The sequence below is a fragment of the Brassica napus genome, chromosome C1, assembly GCF_020379485.1.
Source record: "Brassica napus cultivar Da-Ae chromosome C1, Da-Ae, whole genome shotgun sequence".
Taxonomy (NCBI): domain Eukaryota; kingdom Viridiplantae; phylum Streptophyta; class Magnoliopsida; order Brassicales; family Brassicaceae; genus Brassica; species Brassica napus.
In genome coordinates this window covers 30906226-30924602 of record NC_063444.1, presented here as the reverse complement: position 1 = coordinate 30924602, position 18377 = coordinate 30906226, and the positions used below count along the sequence as shown (strand labels likewise).

At 40.5% G+C, this 18377-nt stretch overlaps 3 protein-coding genes across 6 annotated transcripts; 2 read left to right on the top strand and 1 right to left on the bottom strand.

Annotated features, from left to right (window-relative positions):
- Positions 1–32: 32 nt before the first annotated feature.
- Positions 33–1151, top strand: LOC106373671. The gene has a single exon (XM_013813813.2). It carries the CDS (start codon positions 33–35, stop codon positions 1149–1151), a length of 1119 nt encoding a protein of 372 aa, XP_013669267.2.
- Positions 1152–5285, top strand: LOC111201714. The gene has a single exon (XM_022694001.2). The coding sequence runs from the start codon at positions 1152–1154 to the stop codon at positions 5283–5285; it is 4134 nt and encodes a 1377-aa protein (XP_022549722.2).
- Positions 5286–5730: 445 nt separating this feature from the next.
- On the bottom strand, positions 5731–17790 carry LOC106376676 (protein SABRE). Of its 4 annotated transcripts, none has more exons than XM_013816778.3 (23): positions 17377–17790; positions 17097–17208; positions 16514–16780; positions 16140–16402; positions 15758–15977; positions 15445–15615; positions 15286–15363; positions 14633–14884; positions 12346–14451; positions 10390–12208; positions 10152–10249; positions 9541–9897; positions 9331–9449; positions 8864–9110; positions 8433–8657; positions 8080–8219; positions 7695–7779; positions 7433–7534; positions 7187–7336; positions 6803–7102; positions 6563–6730; positions 6136–6484; positions 5731–6030 (listed from the first exon to the last, which is right to left on the bottom strand). In XM_013816778.3, exons 1-23 carry the CDS (start codon positions 17445–17447, stop codon positions 5921–5923), a joined length of 7809 nt encoding a protein of 2602 aa, XP_013672232.2. In that variant the 5' UTR covers positions 17448–17790; the 3' UTR covers positions 5731–5920. The 4 variants fall into 4 exon arrangements, with proteins under 4 accessions (XP_013672232.2, XP_013672231.2, XP_013672233.2 ...); XM_013816777.3 differs by having other exon boundaries at positions 10152–10255; positions 17377–17789; XM_013816779.3 differs by having other exon boundaries at positions 7695–7767; positions 10152–10255; positions 17377–17789.
- Between the last annotated feature and the right edge of the window lie 587 nt (positions 17791–18377).

The following is an 18377-nucleotide window of genomic DNA, read 5'->3' as shown; positions in this document are numbered from 1 at the left end:
TCGAAAACTGGTCGATTGTGTTAGATCGTTGGATGGAGAAACCACCTGAAGACTATCTCAAGTTTATTATGGTGTGGGTCCAAATGAGAAACATTCCGGTGAACCATTATACCCTTGAAACCATTGAGGCATTGGGGGAGTTTGCTGGCCATGTGGTTGAGGTTCCTTTCGACCCGGAGAAGGCACAGGTCAAAGATTATGTAAGAGTACTAGTTCGTTTTGACGTCTCAAAGCCACTGAGAAGATCAAAAAAACTTACTTTACCTGGAGGGGAGGTTGTCAACATTTTGTATGATTATGAACGCATCCAAAAGAGATGTTACACTTGTCAAAGATTAACGCATGAGCAATCAATGTGCCCTTGGCGTAAAGTTGATAAGGAGGCTACGGTGGGAGCTTCCTGCTCTTCGGGGGAAAGCAAGAATACTGAAGTGCTGAACTCGCTTGAGGAATCTGACCCGCTCTTTGGAGTCCTCTCTAGCAAACACCTCGGTCTTGAACCTGTTTCAGGTCGGCCCAAGATTGCAAAGGAGGTTATGGATGGTATGAGACAGTACCTGCAGGTTGATGAGGGGCCAGAAAAGATGGCGAGAGTAGAAAGAGTCAAGAAATCCCTTGAGGATTTGGAGAATGATCCTTTAGGGCAGAAAGTCTTTCTTCGGTTGGAATCAGCTCCGATCCTGTCCTCATCTCTTGATAAAGGAAAAGGTGCAGTTTTTGACTTCAGCTCTCAAGCGGAGCCTCAACCAAGACAAGAAAAGCTTATGGCTAGCGCTATTGCGGCGGGCTCCAAGATCCTTCAGTCTGGAAAGGTGGTTGCTCCTGATCCGGCTGCTAAGGAGTATGAGGTCTATGCTCAGTCCGGTTTTCTTGTGCAGGGTTCAACGGGTTATAGTGTAGGTATCTCTGATACTAGCATTTCCGGGACTCTTCTAAAGAAACCTAAACAGCGTAAAAGACCTGGAACCTATTCGAGGAAAGCAACAGGGAAAAGGGTTGTGAAAGCTGCGGTTGGAGGTATCGTACGGGTGGGAGAAGGAGTGATCTCAGACGGCAAGAGAAAAGCACATGATGATGTCGAGCCATCTAAAAGCTCTGCAAGGTTTAAGAAACCATTGGTGGTCCCGAGTGAGGGACCGTCCAATATTTAAATGACTATGCTGAGCTGGAACTGCCAGGGACTGGGCCGTGCAAAGGACCTGGTGATTCCAAGACTACGGGAGATACGTCAAGAATATTTCCCGGATATTTTGTTTTTGATGGAGACGAAGCATAGTCGTGATGATTTGGTGGATGTGCAAACTTGGCTTGGCTACGATAGGATCATGACTGTCAATCCTATTGGGTACAGCGGAGGTCTAGCCTTGATGTGGAAGAATTCTGTAAATATCGGGCTTAAGTTTGTAGACAAGAATCTTGTAGATTTCGGTGTGAAGTTTGGCAAAGACTCCTTCTTTGTGTCGTGTGTCTACGGTGAACCAATCCAGGGTAATAGAGCAAAGGTGTGGGAAAGGTTATCTAGGATTGGGGCACATAGAAAAGACCCATGGTGTATTATGGGGGATTTCAATGAGATAAGAAACAATGGAGAGAAAATTGGTGGTCCGCGCAGAGGTGAAGCTTCTTTTCAGGATTTTAATGATATGCTAGACATCGGAGAAATGGTGGAACTTCAGAGCTGTGGTGACAACCTGACTTGGGGAGGTAAGCGTGGAGATTCATGGATAAGATCCAGACTGGATAGGTGTTTTGGTAACAAGAAATGGATGCAACTCTTCCCAGCTTCTAACCAAGCGTTTCTGGACAAACGAGGGTCAGATCACAGACCGGTTCTTGTGAGGCTCGTCTCTTCATCTGAGCCTTTTAGAGGTAGTTTCAGATTTGATAGAAGGTTCCTTAACAATCCGGGGGTCAAAGATGAGATCAAGAAGGTTTGGCTAACAAATCACCCCCTCTTTGAGGCCAAGATTTCCGATAAACTTAAAAGATGCAGGAAGGCTCTGAGCAAATGGAAAAAAAAGGAAAACCTAAACTCCAGAGATAAGATCAAACAGATTCAAGTGGCTTTAGAGTCTGAACAGTCTTCAAGTTTCCCTTTGGCCAGGAGAGTCAACTATCTGAAAGAGGAGCTGATCAAAGCTTACAAAGAGGAAGAGCTGTATTGGAAGCAGAAAAGTAAAGATCGATGGGCTGTTAAAGGTGATCTGAACACGAAGTACTATCATGAGTCGGTAAAGTCAACCAGAGCAAAGAACAGGATCATCAAACTGATGGATGAGAATGGGCAAGAGCAGTTCTCTGAAGCGGCCAAGGCAGAAGTGGCCAATGATTATTTCAAGAATCTGTTCAGGTCCTCAAATGATACAGACTTCAGTGAACTCTTTGATGGTTTCTCTCCTCGGGTGTCACTGGGGATGAATGAATTTTTAACAAGAGAGGTTACGAATGAGGAAGTCAGAGAAGCAGTTTTCGCTATCAAGCCTGGTAGTGCTCCCGGTCCTGACGGTATGACAGGCATGTTCTTCCAGAAATATTGGGACACGGTGGGAGTACAGGTTACTAAAGAAGTGCACCAATTTTTCCTCTCTGGAGTCTTCCCGGTTGACTGGAACTACACTCATCTCTGCCTTCTTCCAAAAACTCAGGATCCAACCTTGATGACCGACCTTAGACCAATAAGCTTGTGTTCAGTCTTGTACAAGATTATTTCGAAGATTATGGTCAGCAGATTGAAGCCTTTCTTACCTGATATTGTCTCTCCCACGCAGTCAGCCTTTGTCGAGGAAAGGCTCATATCTGATAACATCCTAATAGCTCATGAGATGATTCATGCCCTGAAGACGAATGACAAAGTGGCCAAAGAGTTCATAGCCATCAAATCCGACATGTCAAAAGCCTATGACAGAGTCGAATGGAGTTACCTGAGAGCGCTTCTTAATGCGTTGGGCTTTGATGGGGTTTGGATCGAGAGAGTTATGTTCTGTGTCACCACGGTAACATACTCCACCTTGATTAATGATCAACCGTTTGGATGCATTCAACCTGAGAGGGGATTAAGGCAAGGGGATCCTCTTTCTCCCTTCTTGTTTGTCCTATGTACGGAAGGCCTTATCCACATGATTGAACAAGCGGTGGGACAAGGAAAGCTGCAAGGTATCCAATTTTCAGAGGAAGGTCCAATGATCCACCACATGTTGTTTGCTGATGACAGCCTGATGTTGTGTAAGGCGTCTCTTAGCCAAGTATCCGAGTTGATGAAGATCCTTCAAGTCTATGAGAAAGCCACAGGACAGAAAGTCAACCTTGACAAATCAGCTATCACTTTCGGAGCCAAGATTGATGAGATATCGAAGCAATTTCTTAAAGACCTCACAGGGATAGTGAAAGAAGGAGGGACGGGGTCTTATTTGGGCTTGCCGGAATGCTTCAGTAGATCAAAAACTGAGATGCTTGCTTACATCTACGACAGGATCAAGGACAGACTCTCTTGCTATTTTGTCAAATTACTGTCGCACGGAGGGAAGGAGGTTCTTATTAAGGCAGTGGCCATGGCAATGCCGGTCTATGCGATGTCCTGTTTCAAACTAACCAAGAAGTCGTGTGAGAATTTATCTAAAGCTATGGCTGACTTCTGGTGGAATTCTATGGAGCACAAAAGGAAGATTCATTGGCTCAGTTGGACGAAAATGTCGCTGGCTAAAGAACAGGGGGGTCTTGGATTCAAAGATATTCAGTTGTTCAATCAATCCTTGCTAGCCAAGCAAGCTTGGAGAATCCTAAACTATTCGGAATCGCTTTTTGCTAGACTGTTCAAAAGTAGATACTTTGAGAATGGAAATTTCCTCTCTGCTGGTAACGGACCACGGCCATCCTATGGTTGGCGAAGCATCCAGTTTGGCAAGGAACTGCTACAACAAGGCATTAGAAAACGGTTGGGCAATGGAAATTCCATCTCGGTGTGGGTAGATGAATGGATAGAAGGTGAAGTGAGAAGAAGGCCTCTAATGAAGAATATTTTTGTTGATCTAATGCTCAAGGTTAGTGATCTCATCGATGCTAATAACAACTGTTGGAAGGTGGAGACCCTCAGAGAGTTGTTTTTTGAGGAGGATGTTGACAGAATCATCAAGATGAAGATTGTGTCCAATCACGATGATTTCTGGGTATGGGTTCATAACAAGAATGGCAGTTATTCAGTGAAGTCGGGGTATTGGTTCATTAATAGGCTGAGGAAAAGCGAATTAGTTAGAGAGGCTGAGGCAAGACCTTCCCTAAATGATCTTAAGGGAGCGGTGTGGAAGATCAAAACAGCTCCAAAAATTAAAACTTTCTTCTGGAAAGCTTTAAGCAATGCAATTCCAGTTGGGGAGCTGCTGGTACTGAAGGGCGTCAGATTGGATCCGTGTTGTCAAGCCTGTGGTTTCAATGATGAATCTATTAACCATATTTTGTTTGACTGCTCCATTGCTAGACAAATTTGGGCTTTAGCAAATGTGCCATCACCTATGAACGGCTTCGATAAGGTATCTCACTTCTCCAACTTGCATTATGTTATGAGCCTGTTATCCAACAACAAGGTGGCTGAGGAAATAAGGAATATGATCCCTTGGATAGTGTGGTATTTATGGAAAACTAGAAATGGGATCATCTTTGAAGGAAAGGCCTTTGTGGCACATGATGTGGTGAGTAAAATCTCGGAGGAAGCTGAGTTTTGGTGGATGGCGCAGAAGCTGGAGAAAGAGAAAGAAGAGGAGGAGAGGAAGAACAGAAAGATGGTGCAGAAGCGTTGGGAAAGACCCTGTGCAGGATGGTTAAAGTGCAACATTGGGGTTGATTTTGACAAACAAAATTCAAGAAGTGGAGGAGCTTGGGTGGTAAGAAACGAGATGGGCAAAGTGTTGTTACATAGTCGTCAAGTTTTTTGCAACATTGATTCTCTGGATGAAGCTAAATTTCAAGGTCTGCTATGGACCCTTGACGGTCTCTGTTCTCATCGTCTTAACAGGGTTATGATTGCAATCGATGATGACACTTTGACGAAAGTAATTTTAAGACCAAAGGCATGGCCAAGCTTCAGAGCTCAATATATGGAGATTGAGAGAAGACTGAGAAGAATGGAATGGTGGAGGATGGTAAAAGAAGAAAGATCAACTAACAGAGGGGCTTTTCTTATAGCTCAGAGTGCAGCAAGGGGTGGTTTTATCCAATCGTATGTGGCAATTGGTGGTCCCTTTTGGCTGAGTCAGCTTTTTGAGAATGAGGAAGTTCTCCATGTTATTAGCTGACTTTGGTCAGACTTATGGTGACCTATTTTGGGTACAAATGCTTTTGAATTTTGGTTGTTGGCTTGTAGTATAAAGCTTTGGTGTTTGTTTAGCTTCTATGCTCGGAAGTGTTATGGGTGTTTTCTTTAATTTTGTTTCATGGCTTTTGTATAAGAACGTTGATGTGGTTGACCGTTTTTTAATATAATAGATGACAAAAAAAAAACTCTATAACATCAATCGTTTATATACGAAGACAAAAGCTTAAATTTAAATCGAGAAGGAGTAAGCATATTCCTTAAATTTTGACAAAGTTCTTTTTCTTTTTGTTGACCTTCTTCATGATTATGCGGACAACATCAACACGTAACTATAAGCCATATGTAATTGAACGAAGCTTTATGCAATTTAGCTGACAAGCAACACTTGCTGTTTTGGATATGGTAAAGACTGATGAAGTGACCAGTGGTTTCTAATTTCTTTTCCAATATACCAACGTCTGTACAATATTGTTGATCTCTCTCTCTCTCTCTCTCTCTCTCAATATTGTTAATTCTCCTATTACAGCCGGGAAAAAAACAAAATTTGACAAGGAAGTCTTGTCAAAAGCTGAGAAGTCTATCCTTCCCTTCCTACCTCAGCCAAGAAGATTGATCTTAATCTTCAAAATCTTCGTACGGTGAAGATCCACTTGAACAATCACTTTCAAATGCAGTAACCTCTCTCGATGATGATGGAAGTGATTCTCTTTGCTGAGAAGTCGAACCTAAGGGGAAAGTAAACAAGTTAAAGTGCTGAGTCCAGCGAATACAGAACAAGTTCTAATGACATGTCCATTCTGAAAAAAAATGTTACATCAGGATGTGCTAACCTCTTTGAGATCTTGGACGTAGTTTCTTAGTGTGACGTCTGATGAGCTTCTTAGTTTTCGTTATAGTTAATTGCCGAGCAAAAGGAGAGAATTCTACATCACTGTCACTCCACTCCCCGTGGAAATCGTTCTCTGCTTCACCTCTCATAGTTCTCAACACAAATGCTTTGGCTTTGCGCCTTTGCGTGTTGAATAGTCCTTTAACAGAAGTAACAAATCCCTCCCCTGCTCCATCACTTTGACGCTTAAACAACGTGACTGGTTTCCCCGTGTGATCATTGTCACTTAGATTAAGGTCATTCTCAGCAATCCCACGGTTAATCTGTGATTTGTCTTTGAATTTCTTCCCCTGAAATATTTTTTTGATTGTTATTAGCTTTACTTATCTTTAAAACCTCACAACCTATCTATGATTCAAATTTCTGACCTGCATTCCTGTAACAGACTTCAGTACTCCCCAAATGATGTGTTTTTTAACACGAGAAAACAGTCTTCTCCAAGTCCCAGTGAACTCAACATGGTCAAATGTATCCATCAGCAACTTGAGGTCATTTACAACAAATCTTGAGCCCTCATAGGTCACTTGAAGCTCCACCTGAAGATGAAATGTTGTAAACCGATTAAACCAAATCAATTTTGATGTTGTAGAGACTACTAGCCAAGTTACCTGGCTTATTTTGATGTTGTGAAACTCCATCATCTTTCTAGGCCTAGATTTTCCAGCTTTCTTTTCTTCATGAGAAGAGCGGCCAGGCTTGACAGGTTTTGTCTCTTTGGGCTTCTGTTTAAAGGAATCCTCCTGTTGTTCAACGGAAGATGACACGGTGCAAGAATGAGCTTGTAGAACGAGTTCATTAGCTACGGATTGTGCTACATTTTCTTCCCAGGTCCTATCAAAAGAAGATGTTCTTCTCAACTCCTGACCAAAACCACCCGTGCTAGACCTGAGGCTGAGAGTATTTGATTTCTGCCAATAGAATGCAAGTTAAATCAGAAAAAGAATGGTGAAAGTTCTTTCAAAATACAAGTGCAGGCTAAGGTGATAGGTTACTTGAACAGAGTCAGCATTGCTCTGTGACAGCGCTGCAGAACTCCCCCGAGATGCTTCAACATTGGAGTGACTAGCTGTAGAAGATTCATGACCTGCTAACCCTTTCTTCACACGTTTCGAACCAGCTGTTGTCGAAATTTTCCAAACTTCCTGCGGCAGAGAAAGTTAACCAAAAAACATTCACTACAAACTTCCAACAATTATCAGATTTTCATAAAAAATGCTGAATTGTGATGTATTTTTGACCTGTCGCCTTTGGGAATCTTGCTCTTCCTCTGGGAAGAAATACTCCCACATCATTCTGTACATTGTTTCTGTTAAATGAATCCTCAGGGGGTAAATCGCAACCTACAAGATTTTCAGGTATTATCATACAAATTTTAAAATTCACACGGTAATCAAACATAGTTCAGTTAAAGATGTAGAATGTTAATTAGAATGGTTACGTTGGGTCACTATTTTCAAATCCAGTAAGTAACTAATCATGGAAAGAGAAAAAGATACATACATGGAAAAGCTCAAGAGGATAGTGTCCATCTTTCGGTGCTCCTTGCTTTGCATCAACATGTAGCATAAAATTCCTGCAAATAAAACTAACGTCACTTCTAATGAATTTCACTTAGCAGATGAGAACTGATACAAAGTTCGAATGCTTTTAGTCTCTTCGAACATATGTGGTAAGATAGAGGAAGCACACTTTCAAAGTCAGAACTAGTGTCAAATTAGTAATTATTGAAGTTTGAGTTTACGGTGCTAAGTTCTATGTACCTATGATTCCATTAATTTATCTCAACACATTAAAACCTTCACCAGTGCATCTAAGAAACCATCATTCAGGATTAAAATGCATTGCAAAGCATGTGATATGATAAGCAAACAAAGAGAGAACGTACTTTCCCCACTCGCTTGGAGGATTCCACGCTGATAAAAGCATATCCGACTTTGCAAGAGGCAAACAGTTCCTCACAACAAAGGACTTGGTGGTGAATCGAGCAACGCCAATGTCTTTGTAATCCCGATAAAAGTCATAAATCTGCATGTATAAATCCAGTTAAATATGTACTGATTCTTAATTTGTTGCAACAGACTACGTACACTGCAATAGACTATGTCAAGTCCGAAATGAGCTAAAAGTAGATTGAGGACAGATTCTAAACAAGTTGCTCATCAAGTAAACTCTCATCATTTCACATTCTAAAGAGTGATGGTGAATAACAAAACATGATATGCATATGCATAAACTTACCATGTCATTTATCTCTGCTTCAGCAAAGGATTTACCGTCTACAATCATGCTCCAAACAACCTTATTGAATTGCAAGGAAATACACATAGCATATGATGGACTTTTGTTCTTTTCTTTCTCCATCAGTCGCAGCTGTGCAGCCTTCTGTAGCGCCATTCTTAAAGATGCAGAAGCCACCTTTCTAGACTTCTGTGCATGTAAGAGCTCTTTCTTTAATCCATTCACCTGAACCAAACCAAATGCAACATCAGCTTTATATTGTCATAACGATCTAATTTCACAGGAGACAAACAGAAGGATGACACTTGGGAAAAACATAAAGTTCTTAGCTGAATAGTTGCATACTGTAAAAAAACAGTGAAAGATTAATCTCTAAAGCGGAGGTTACTTCACACTATCATCTAAACATACTTCCCTCAGTAATATCTTACCAGTGTGGATTTTCTGGTACTAATCATCCACAATTCACCTTCCCTTTCCATATGTGTGTCAGCCAGACTGTCGGAACAATGAGACAATTTTCTAATATCATCAAGAAGCAACTTTCGTGCTCGCTCTTTTTCTTCAAGTTTAATTTTTGCAAGCTCTACTTCTTCAACTCCATATGGAACTACCTCATCAGCCTCCTCTTCAACATCTTCATCTTCAGTGGGACATTGGAGACTACTTTTCCGAGGCCTGAATCAGCAAAGGAGATCCTTCTTAATGCTAGAAAACTTCAAAAACTAAACAGATACTTTAGGTAATTAAGTAGCTCTAGTCATTGGTGAACTGAACTGGTATGGATTCTGAAAAGCACTTATGTTTATTTCAAGCTAGTTACTGCAGTAAACAAGAGAAACTGGACGACAAATCTATAGGTATCGGCTTTAATTTTTATTCAGGTTTCAATACTCACTTTGGAAGCCTTGCAAAGAGAAGATTGGTCAGAACATCCAGCATAACCTGGAATTGCCGAGAAGTCATCGTAGCGGTTATATTGTGTGAATTGAAAGTGAGTTCTTTTAGTGGTTTCACCTGCAAGGTAACAGGAATTAGGTTCTAAAAAGATTCTGAAAACGGAAGTTCAAACAAAGAAGGAAATCTTAACTATTAGAAATGGCGTTACCTTTAAATCAGGATTTCCACCTTTGTGTCTTGTATACCTAAAGTACATGTCACAAGGCATGAAGACTCTTTCAAGTAAAGCCCCAGTACGTTTCACCTTTGGCGAATTTTTACGAATTTTTGGGAGCCACTGCAATCCAGCACCCGGGTCAACATCAGTAGGAGCAACATGAGCCTGCACATGCTTTAACATTACAGAAATTTCCATCCGTGTCCATGTCATTTCAGGATTACATTCTGGAATCTGGACACTTCCAGTGCCTAGAGCCTGTTCAATCACTTCTACACCAACACGCATGATGGAATTAAACGATCGTGCTAGAACACGGCCACTAACAGCAGCAAGCAGAAAGCGTCCCTGGTATCCATAGACATTAATCAACCAGTAAGAAAATTAAATTTTTATTACATAAAACAATAACATGTCAATTTTGGTGGGTACTACATTCATCATGCTGATGCAGCTTGTCCAAATAGTATATATTTGCCAACACGAGACTCTAATATATGCGTCCAGAGGTTTGAAGGCCAACTAAGTAGAATTAAACAGACAAGACCCTAAAATAGGTAATGGTGTCGAATGTCCATTCTTCTAAGACAATAATTACTTACATTAGCTTCTTCAGAGTGAAGATTAAACTGTGGCTCGATGACATTCACCATGAAGTGACGAGTGCCTTCTTCCTCAGATTCACTGTTCTCAACTTTACCTAGACCTAGGTCAAATATACATAAGTATGATGTATCGCGAATAAAGCAGTAAGTTCTCTTAGAAATTCCAGTGCTTAAAGAAAGTTTGATTAAGATAAAAAAGAACAAAACTGACGTTGATCATTAAATCCAGACATACCAGCTCTGTCATATGATTTCTCCATTTTCACCGAGTGTGACGGTGATGAAAGAGGTCCTGCCATCTCCATAGGCTGTGAAGGGATATTTCTTCCAGGACTAGCAGAAGACTTCATCGTTTCCCCTTGATGCGTTTCTTGACAAGATTCTTTTTGGCTTTCTTCAGTAATCTTCCTGTGTGTATACTGACGCGACGGAGAGGGTTTGGCAGGCTCAAATGCTTTCGATATTGCACCAACAAAAGACCAAACAGCATCTCTGTTCGCAATGGTCCACAGGAGTTTCAGGCCATAAACAAAGACCCGTTGACAATTGTCAGCAATGACAACATTGTATCCATCATCATCACTAGGGTCTGATCGTATGTGTTCATCACTCTCGCTTCCGTTTTCAAATTCAGACCGCACATATGTCATCTCAAGATTTCTTCTTCCAGCCTCTTGCCAAGCTAATAGCCTTTCCGGATCAGCTTTTGGGGCCTGCCTTCTGATTGTAAAATAATCAGACGACAATAGAAAACCTTCATCGCGATGCTTCTCATTCCTCTTGGGATCCTTTCCACAGGGTATTCTGTCTATCAAAGCACTTTGAGTATTTTTCCTCAAAGCCTGAACGGTTGCTGGAATGCAAGGATGCACATCTTTGTTAATAAAAGCCTTAGGCACGTGAAGATCAAGACCTTGATATACAAGGTCAAGCACATCTCGCTTGCATTCAAATGTATAGTTCTGCTTCCCACGACTATAGCATAATTCGTATTTTAGCTTTGCCATGTTAAACGTCAATCCTCTGGCAGGATCATCAGAGTCCCAAGGCATGTAATTGATCAGGGAAGGAGTGGCATCTACACGGAGCATAAATTCCGTCATAACCTTATCTAGAGATAAGTTTCCTGATCTTGCAACTCTGGCGACACCAAACCTAGGCCATCTGGAGAAAGAACGTAACTTGTGAGGAGGATAGTACATCAAACCCCAGAACTTAAGTATCCATGCCAAATCATGAGCTCCAAGATTCATTGTGGGTGTCTCAGGCTTGTCTTGCGAGCTATAGACAGTTCCAGTGTCTGTTGACTGCTCTATACCGGAGGAAGACTGGTGAAGTTTCTTCGGTCTAAGGGAGAAATTCCACCGAAGCGAGAGTGATGTTGATCTGAACGGATCAAAAACCTTTTCACGAGGCTTTCCTTCAGTTGGAAATGCATATAGGTAATGATTCAAAGAATCCCCAGACTCGCATTCCCAGTCCATTGTAACTTCGAGATTAAACAAAGGGGCTTCAATAAATGCAGCTCTAGAGGTGCCGACTGGAACTTTCAAAGAGTGTCGGCTAATCAAACTCTCCAGACTGCTCAGTTTTATCTTAAAGTCTTTAGCATTGACAAACACACGACCATCTGACTGCCGAAGTTCAATAGGACCAGTCACTATTTGAAGTTTATCAAGACTCTCATACGGATTTGTTGTAGCAAGAATATCCCACTTTGATTCAGAAAAAGATAAAGTGATATTGCCATGAACATAGTTTCTCATATCATCCCACCAAGGTAAGCTTCGTTCTTTTTTAACGAGAGGTGGAACACTTGGACTCCTGTAACTCAGATTAGCCCTACGAAGAGCCACTGTGAAAGCATAGCTAATGTCTGCAAACGCCGGTTCATATCCAACTCCAAAGGAAACTTGTCCTTGTTGAAAGTGTATGCGCAGATCTGAGTAGGTCTTCATCGGCGGAGTTGTGCCAGTTTCTGACCGGAACATTCGCACTTTTCTCCATCTTCCTACATATACGTCTTGCGAAATTTGTGGTTGAAAACACGTTGCCTAATATAAAAGAACAATCACAAGCAGTCATATAATTAGTCAGTTGGGGCCATTACCAGAAACCGGTGAGTCACAGAACAAAAATTAATCATAAATATACAGATGGCATGGGAGGAGATGGCAAGAAATAATCAAACCTGCTGAGCAAGTACAATACGACCTTCAAATTTGCCAGAAGTGCCAGAGAGAAGAGGGAGTGTGTAATTTCTTAGCTGAACTACCAAGCTTCCAGTTTTCAAGTCAACGTTGCTTCCATATAACCGAGAAAAGGGTATGTCATTTTCTTGACAAATAGGATCAAGCTTCTTTAAGACTTCCATCAAACCAACATCACCACCATGAACTGCCGTCAAGCTTAAATCAAAATCTGTGGCACAAACAGAGAGAAGAGAGGTTCTAGCAGCACTTGGCTTAAAACCTGCCTGAAACCCTTCCCTACAGGCACCGGAGCCCTCTGAGGGACCTAAACCCTGACATGCCTGATAATACGATTGAAAAGACCGTTTACGAATCTCATCCTTGACTTTGTTAATAGCTAAAGGATCCTTGACATCAATTTCAACCCCATCAAAAAGCATCTTTCTTTCATCTGAAGGATCACTTGTTTCAGCACCTTTAGAAGACTGAGTAGTTTTGTGAATAAAATCTTCGAGAAATTTCAATCTGACAGCCAACTCGCAAGCTTCCTTCTTAACCAGATGATAGTGTTCATCAAGCCAACCCTGAATTGGTTCTTCCTCAATATCTGCGGTAAGCCTGCGTATGCAAAATCTTATGCGGCCAAATTTTGGACTAGATTTCTTACTCTTAGGCTTCGAGGTTTCTCTCTTTCCTGGAAAAATGTTTTTACCTTTCGCTACAGTTATAAGTCTCAAGGCTCGCAACATGTCTTCAATCGAATCATCTATGGCACGCAACTGCAGTTTGTGTGGCATGCAAATATGCACATCAAGCCCTTGCAATACCCAGTCCCAAGGACCACCTGTCATTACAGGGACTGCATCAGATAAACTCGACGAGGCAGAAGGAACTCTTGATATTTGCATTCTTGTACTTTTAAACACTCGAGATCCGTTAAAAGCAAGCATAAGCCCCTCAAGAAGCACTCCTATACAGGCATTCTCAGAAAATATTGATTGTGCCTCCAATTTAACCTCTACCCCATCTCCTACCTCAGCTGATATTGTCAATGTTTCCACATCAATAGCAAACATAGATTCCTTTTTCTTCTGCTTGTCAACAGAGTTGGACAGATTTATTTCTTCACCCGAGCCACCAACTTTAACACTAGAGATGCCTTCCCTTTCATGTTCTTTAAGCCTTTGTGCATAAACCAGGGATTTCAACCGCAAAAACAGTTCATAGAAAGACAGATGGACGTCAGGTTCCCAACCCAGTGAAATATCAGTAGCACTGAAGAGAGAACAAACACCTATTTCATTGAGACCACCAGATCGACGTACAAGCTTCGCGTTATGCATATCAAACAACTTGACCTTTGAACAAGGTTTATGCTCCTCCAAATACTCCTGGTAGATAGACATAGCTCTTCCAAGTTCCATTTGCGTTGAGTGTTTATCCTTGTTGAGACAAAGTCTAAAATGTGATATTTCCAGAGAGACCGAATACTTCAGTCTTTTACACTCTTCAGAAGCAGTAGACTGAATGCTCGCTGTGCGTAGTCTGCCATCAGCCAATGAACTAAACCTAACTCGGCCACCTTGTGATCCATAATTGACGGTTTTAGGATCGTCAATAACTGTGTTATCCAATCCTGTATCGTCACAGAAATTCACACAGCAACGTTCAAGATTCAGGTTCACAAGCCTAGTTCCTTTCCCAGATCCTTTGGATGGTTGCACTCCTCCAGTTTGATTCATCTTTTTTCCGGAAACAGATAATGTCTTGAAGAGAGCTTTGAAGGACATAGCATTTGTTATGAGGGATTCAACACGCTTGAAAGAAAAGTAAATACCCATTCCAGTCACGTCTACTGAGAGTACCAATTTACTTCTGCAACCAACTTCGTCAGATGATGTCCTGTCACTTCTTCCCCAATCCAAGCTAAGCTTTGCTATATGCATTAAAGAACCAGAGTTCGGCTCTATTCCGAAAAGGTTTTCTTTAAAGCATTCCTGGTACTCATCTGCCAGATGCAGATTCAATTCACCAAGTTCAACATGAACTGCTGTGCCCGTACTCGAAATGTTATTTGCAAACACATGCGACGACTGCGAACAAAACTGCATATAAAACACCAAGAACATTTTACTGTTTAGCATATAGTAAAGCAAATTCATATGTGCGCAACAAACAAAGAACAAAAATAATCAATCAGGTGAAAAGGCTTGTGTGGCCCTATCTTACGACTACAGTCTAAATTTAATCAAAACTGTGTCAGAGAGATATACTTGAGTTACTTACATGATACATAGGCGAACCATCAATACCATATAGCATAACAGTCATCTCAGGGGCTGAAACTGTGCCTGTCCACATAATGGCTTTCGTATCAGCAGCTTTTGATTTACCGAGTGTGTGAGTCGGACCTTGTAGCACCAGTTTTTTCTTTTTCAAGAAATGAAGACGCAACCATGGCTGTAGCATAGAAATGAATAGGTTGCATCGTGTACCTCCCAGCTTTATATCAACTTCAGCTCTAATAGGCAGAACCGGCTGAAAAAAAAAGATAATATGTAGCAACATAAACTTTTCATGGTTTAAAGAGTATAACTCAAACTGATGCATACCAACATAAGATACTCTTCGTTCTGCATAAATTCATGTGATACAATAATAAAGTGCATTTCCTTTATAGTAATATGAAGTAGATTGTCCATTTATTAGATCAACCAATATTTTGGAGATCGAAATGATGTTACCAATGTCAAGCAAGAACTAGAAGAGCCCATGATCTAATGGGAAAATTGAGGAGTAAAACTACAAACAGAAACCTATGTCAGTTGTAAGGAAACAAGAAAGTAGGCACAGCTTTCCCAAGTCAGAGTGTTGCGTCAAATGCAAAGAGCTTTGAGAAATAGAAAGTGAAAAATGTATAATGTCATGAGATTTCGAACCTGAATTGGGATGTAGATAAAAGAGACCACATCAACTTTCATAATCTCCAAAACAGAGGACTCAGCTTCTCTAAAAAGCTGCAAGGAAACACAAGAGCATAGAATTAGTAAATAAGAGATTTGGAAATCATATATCTGAAAGACCTTACACAATCATACATGAATTTCACTGAGTTCCATCTGAACATCGAGACGTGTACTCTCTCCCGTGTCTTCAAAAGATTTTGATTTAACACTCCTAAGTTGAATTCCTGTGATGTTATTCTCAGCAGCCAGATCATGTTCTCGATTGACACATCTCACATCCAGTTTGGGTAGTTTGAATGAAATCTGGTCAGCAAGACCAAAGCATCAGTAGAGTTTAGATGAAAATAATGACTTTACTTTTCTATATCAGATTAATCTATGTAACGCAGACTCACTGAAGACACGTAAAATCATTGGCCAAGTCAATTTTCATATGCCAACTAACCATTTCAGGAAAAGAAGAAGAATATTTTGCGAGAGCTGCCACCAGTTGATGCTCTTTAGGAGATTTCTTGGCAGATGAATCAGCACTAGTTGACGTTACAACTTCATCTGAATGAAGAGTAGATGATGACTGTTTGCTCTTTGGAAATGAATCCTCATCAAAAGTCAGTGTTACATCTCCAGATATAACTTCCACATTTCGTAAGAAAATACCTACAGCCCTATGTTAAAAAACAAACAACAAAAACTGAGCAAAGCACTGATTGAGTAAAGATTTATCTTCTGCCAAATAAGGGCAGAAGCATCTTAAAAGGTCAGAGAGCAATCTAGAGAGTGCAAGTTTCCCAAAACAGTCTACAGATGTAATTCAGTTAAGGAGGTACCTGTCATGTCCAAACTCAGTAGAAAGAGAGAGCTCATCACAAAACAAAGCAGCAGAGGATCTGTCTGTTGTGGCAGAGGTCGTTTGGGAAGCAGTAGACCTTTCAAAGCTTGAGCTAGACGACTGATCAGACATCACGCGTGACTCACATAAGTGAACCAGAATCGGTAATACATGCAGCTCTACATATAGATTTGGTTTTGTCCCACCATCTTTCGATATATCCAACTTCAGTTCCTTGACTTCCATTATTGCTTTTCGGGTCTGCATTTCACCTAGATTGTTAGAAAATTATTTCCAGAGATCTCTCTAAAAGCAATTAAATCTCCGTATTGTATTTAATATGAAGAAAGATGGTAAACTCAAACCAGTAACCTTGACAACCATATCTGCGACGGAAACTGAAAGAAACCTCGCAATATTAGCCACCACCATCCACTTTCCCCTGCCAGAATTACGAGGTTTCTGACTTTTGGCTTTGGGTACATTTTTGGCTGAAGTCGATGACCTCATTACAACTTCAAGATCACATATCAAGACTTGCACTTTAGGATCTCTAGAAAGAAAACCAACGCCGAGTTTGACCAAGGACTGTCGTAAGCTTAGTTTAATTTCACCAGCAGACACCGACTCAATAGCACCCTGAAAAAAAACACTCAAACCAGAAGCAAATGAACTATAATAGTCCAAGTAGAAGAAACACAACCAATCATCCAAGAAAAGATACTACTACATCACCAACAATACTGCTAGATAATGTAAAAAAATTGACAGAAGAAATAAAACTACACTGGTCTTCCACCGAAAGAGTCCAAGTAGAAACACAAGGAATAAAGCAAAAGAAAACTAAAATTACCATAGCACTAGCAAGATAAATGTAAAAACCTACATTGATCTTCTACAGAAGCAGTTTGTTTTATTTTTTCTCCGTTTAGAGAATTTTTGGGGTGCTTCTCACCTTATTGAACTTGACGACGACATCCCTGAGGCATTTCCAACCGCCAAAACGGAACACAACAGATGCTCCCAGCACTCGGCTAAGAATCCATGCAAAGAATCTTGAACAGAGTCTGGAGAGTCAAAATGAAATAAATAAATAAATAAATATAATAATAAGAAGCTAAAATCTCACCACCACTATAGTAGCATAGTCCAGCAGCTAAATCATGCAATCTCAGCTACTGAAGGAAATTAGAGAATGTGCAACCGAACTAAAATCATCACTAGAACTAACTCACACGAAGATCATCCACAAGACCATGGAAAGAATCAGGAACCCGAAGAAGAACTTAGCAGGTGAAGCCGCCATCTCAGAGAGAGAGAGAGAGAGCTGCTCACTTCCTCCGGATAAACTGAGACGAGTTTCACCCGCCGCCGGCACTGAACCACACGGTTTCCAAGCAAAACACCATTTTAAGGAAACCAAAACCCTAATCGTTCAGAATTCTGGGAGAGTGTGAGCTGGACGAAAGATCAGATCCAGTAAAATAAAATTGTCAAGTGTGATCGCTAGAGAGAGAGACTGTTTTTGCTGGTCTGATCAATGACCATGTGTGGACTCTGTTTGGAGTGGGTAGTTGAGATCCTGTGCTGTAAGGTGCACCGCAAGGTCGGTGGTTTCAATTGTCTCTCCTCGGCCTCGGATCAAGTAAACCAGTTTTGAGGACTTTTAAGTCAATTTTCTTTTGTTGCTCAAATAAATAAAAAAAACTCAATTTTCTTTCTTTTTTTTTTTTCTCCGACAATCACACTCGTTTAAGCCCAAAAGATAAAGTTGGTGAGGGCTCGACCCAATACAACAGAAAATTACATCTAATCTATTCATTCATCGTCATCTTTCTCTACGTCTTGTAATATTATTCGAAAAATCGGTTGTCTACCTATCGCGCTCACATTAATTCTTACGACAGTTATTTACAAAGATATCCTTAATGAACTAAAATATTATTTCAAATTGCCATTATTAAAAATATTTAATAATTTATTCCATTTAAATTTTAGTTCCTTTTTATATTTTGCTAAATAACATATATAATAAAAATAAAATATTCATATAATAAAAACGAAAATAATATTTACAAAAACAAAAATAGTTTATTCCAATTTACATTTTAAATTTTAGTTTCCCTTTTTATATTTTTTTCTAAATAGCATATATAATAAAAAGTAAATGTTCATATATTATAAACGAAAATACTATTTACAAGCGAATAGACGCAGCCGCAGCCGTAGAAAGCTA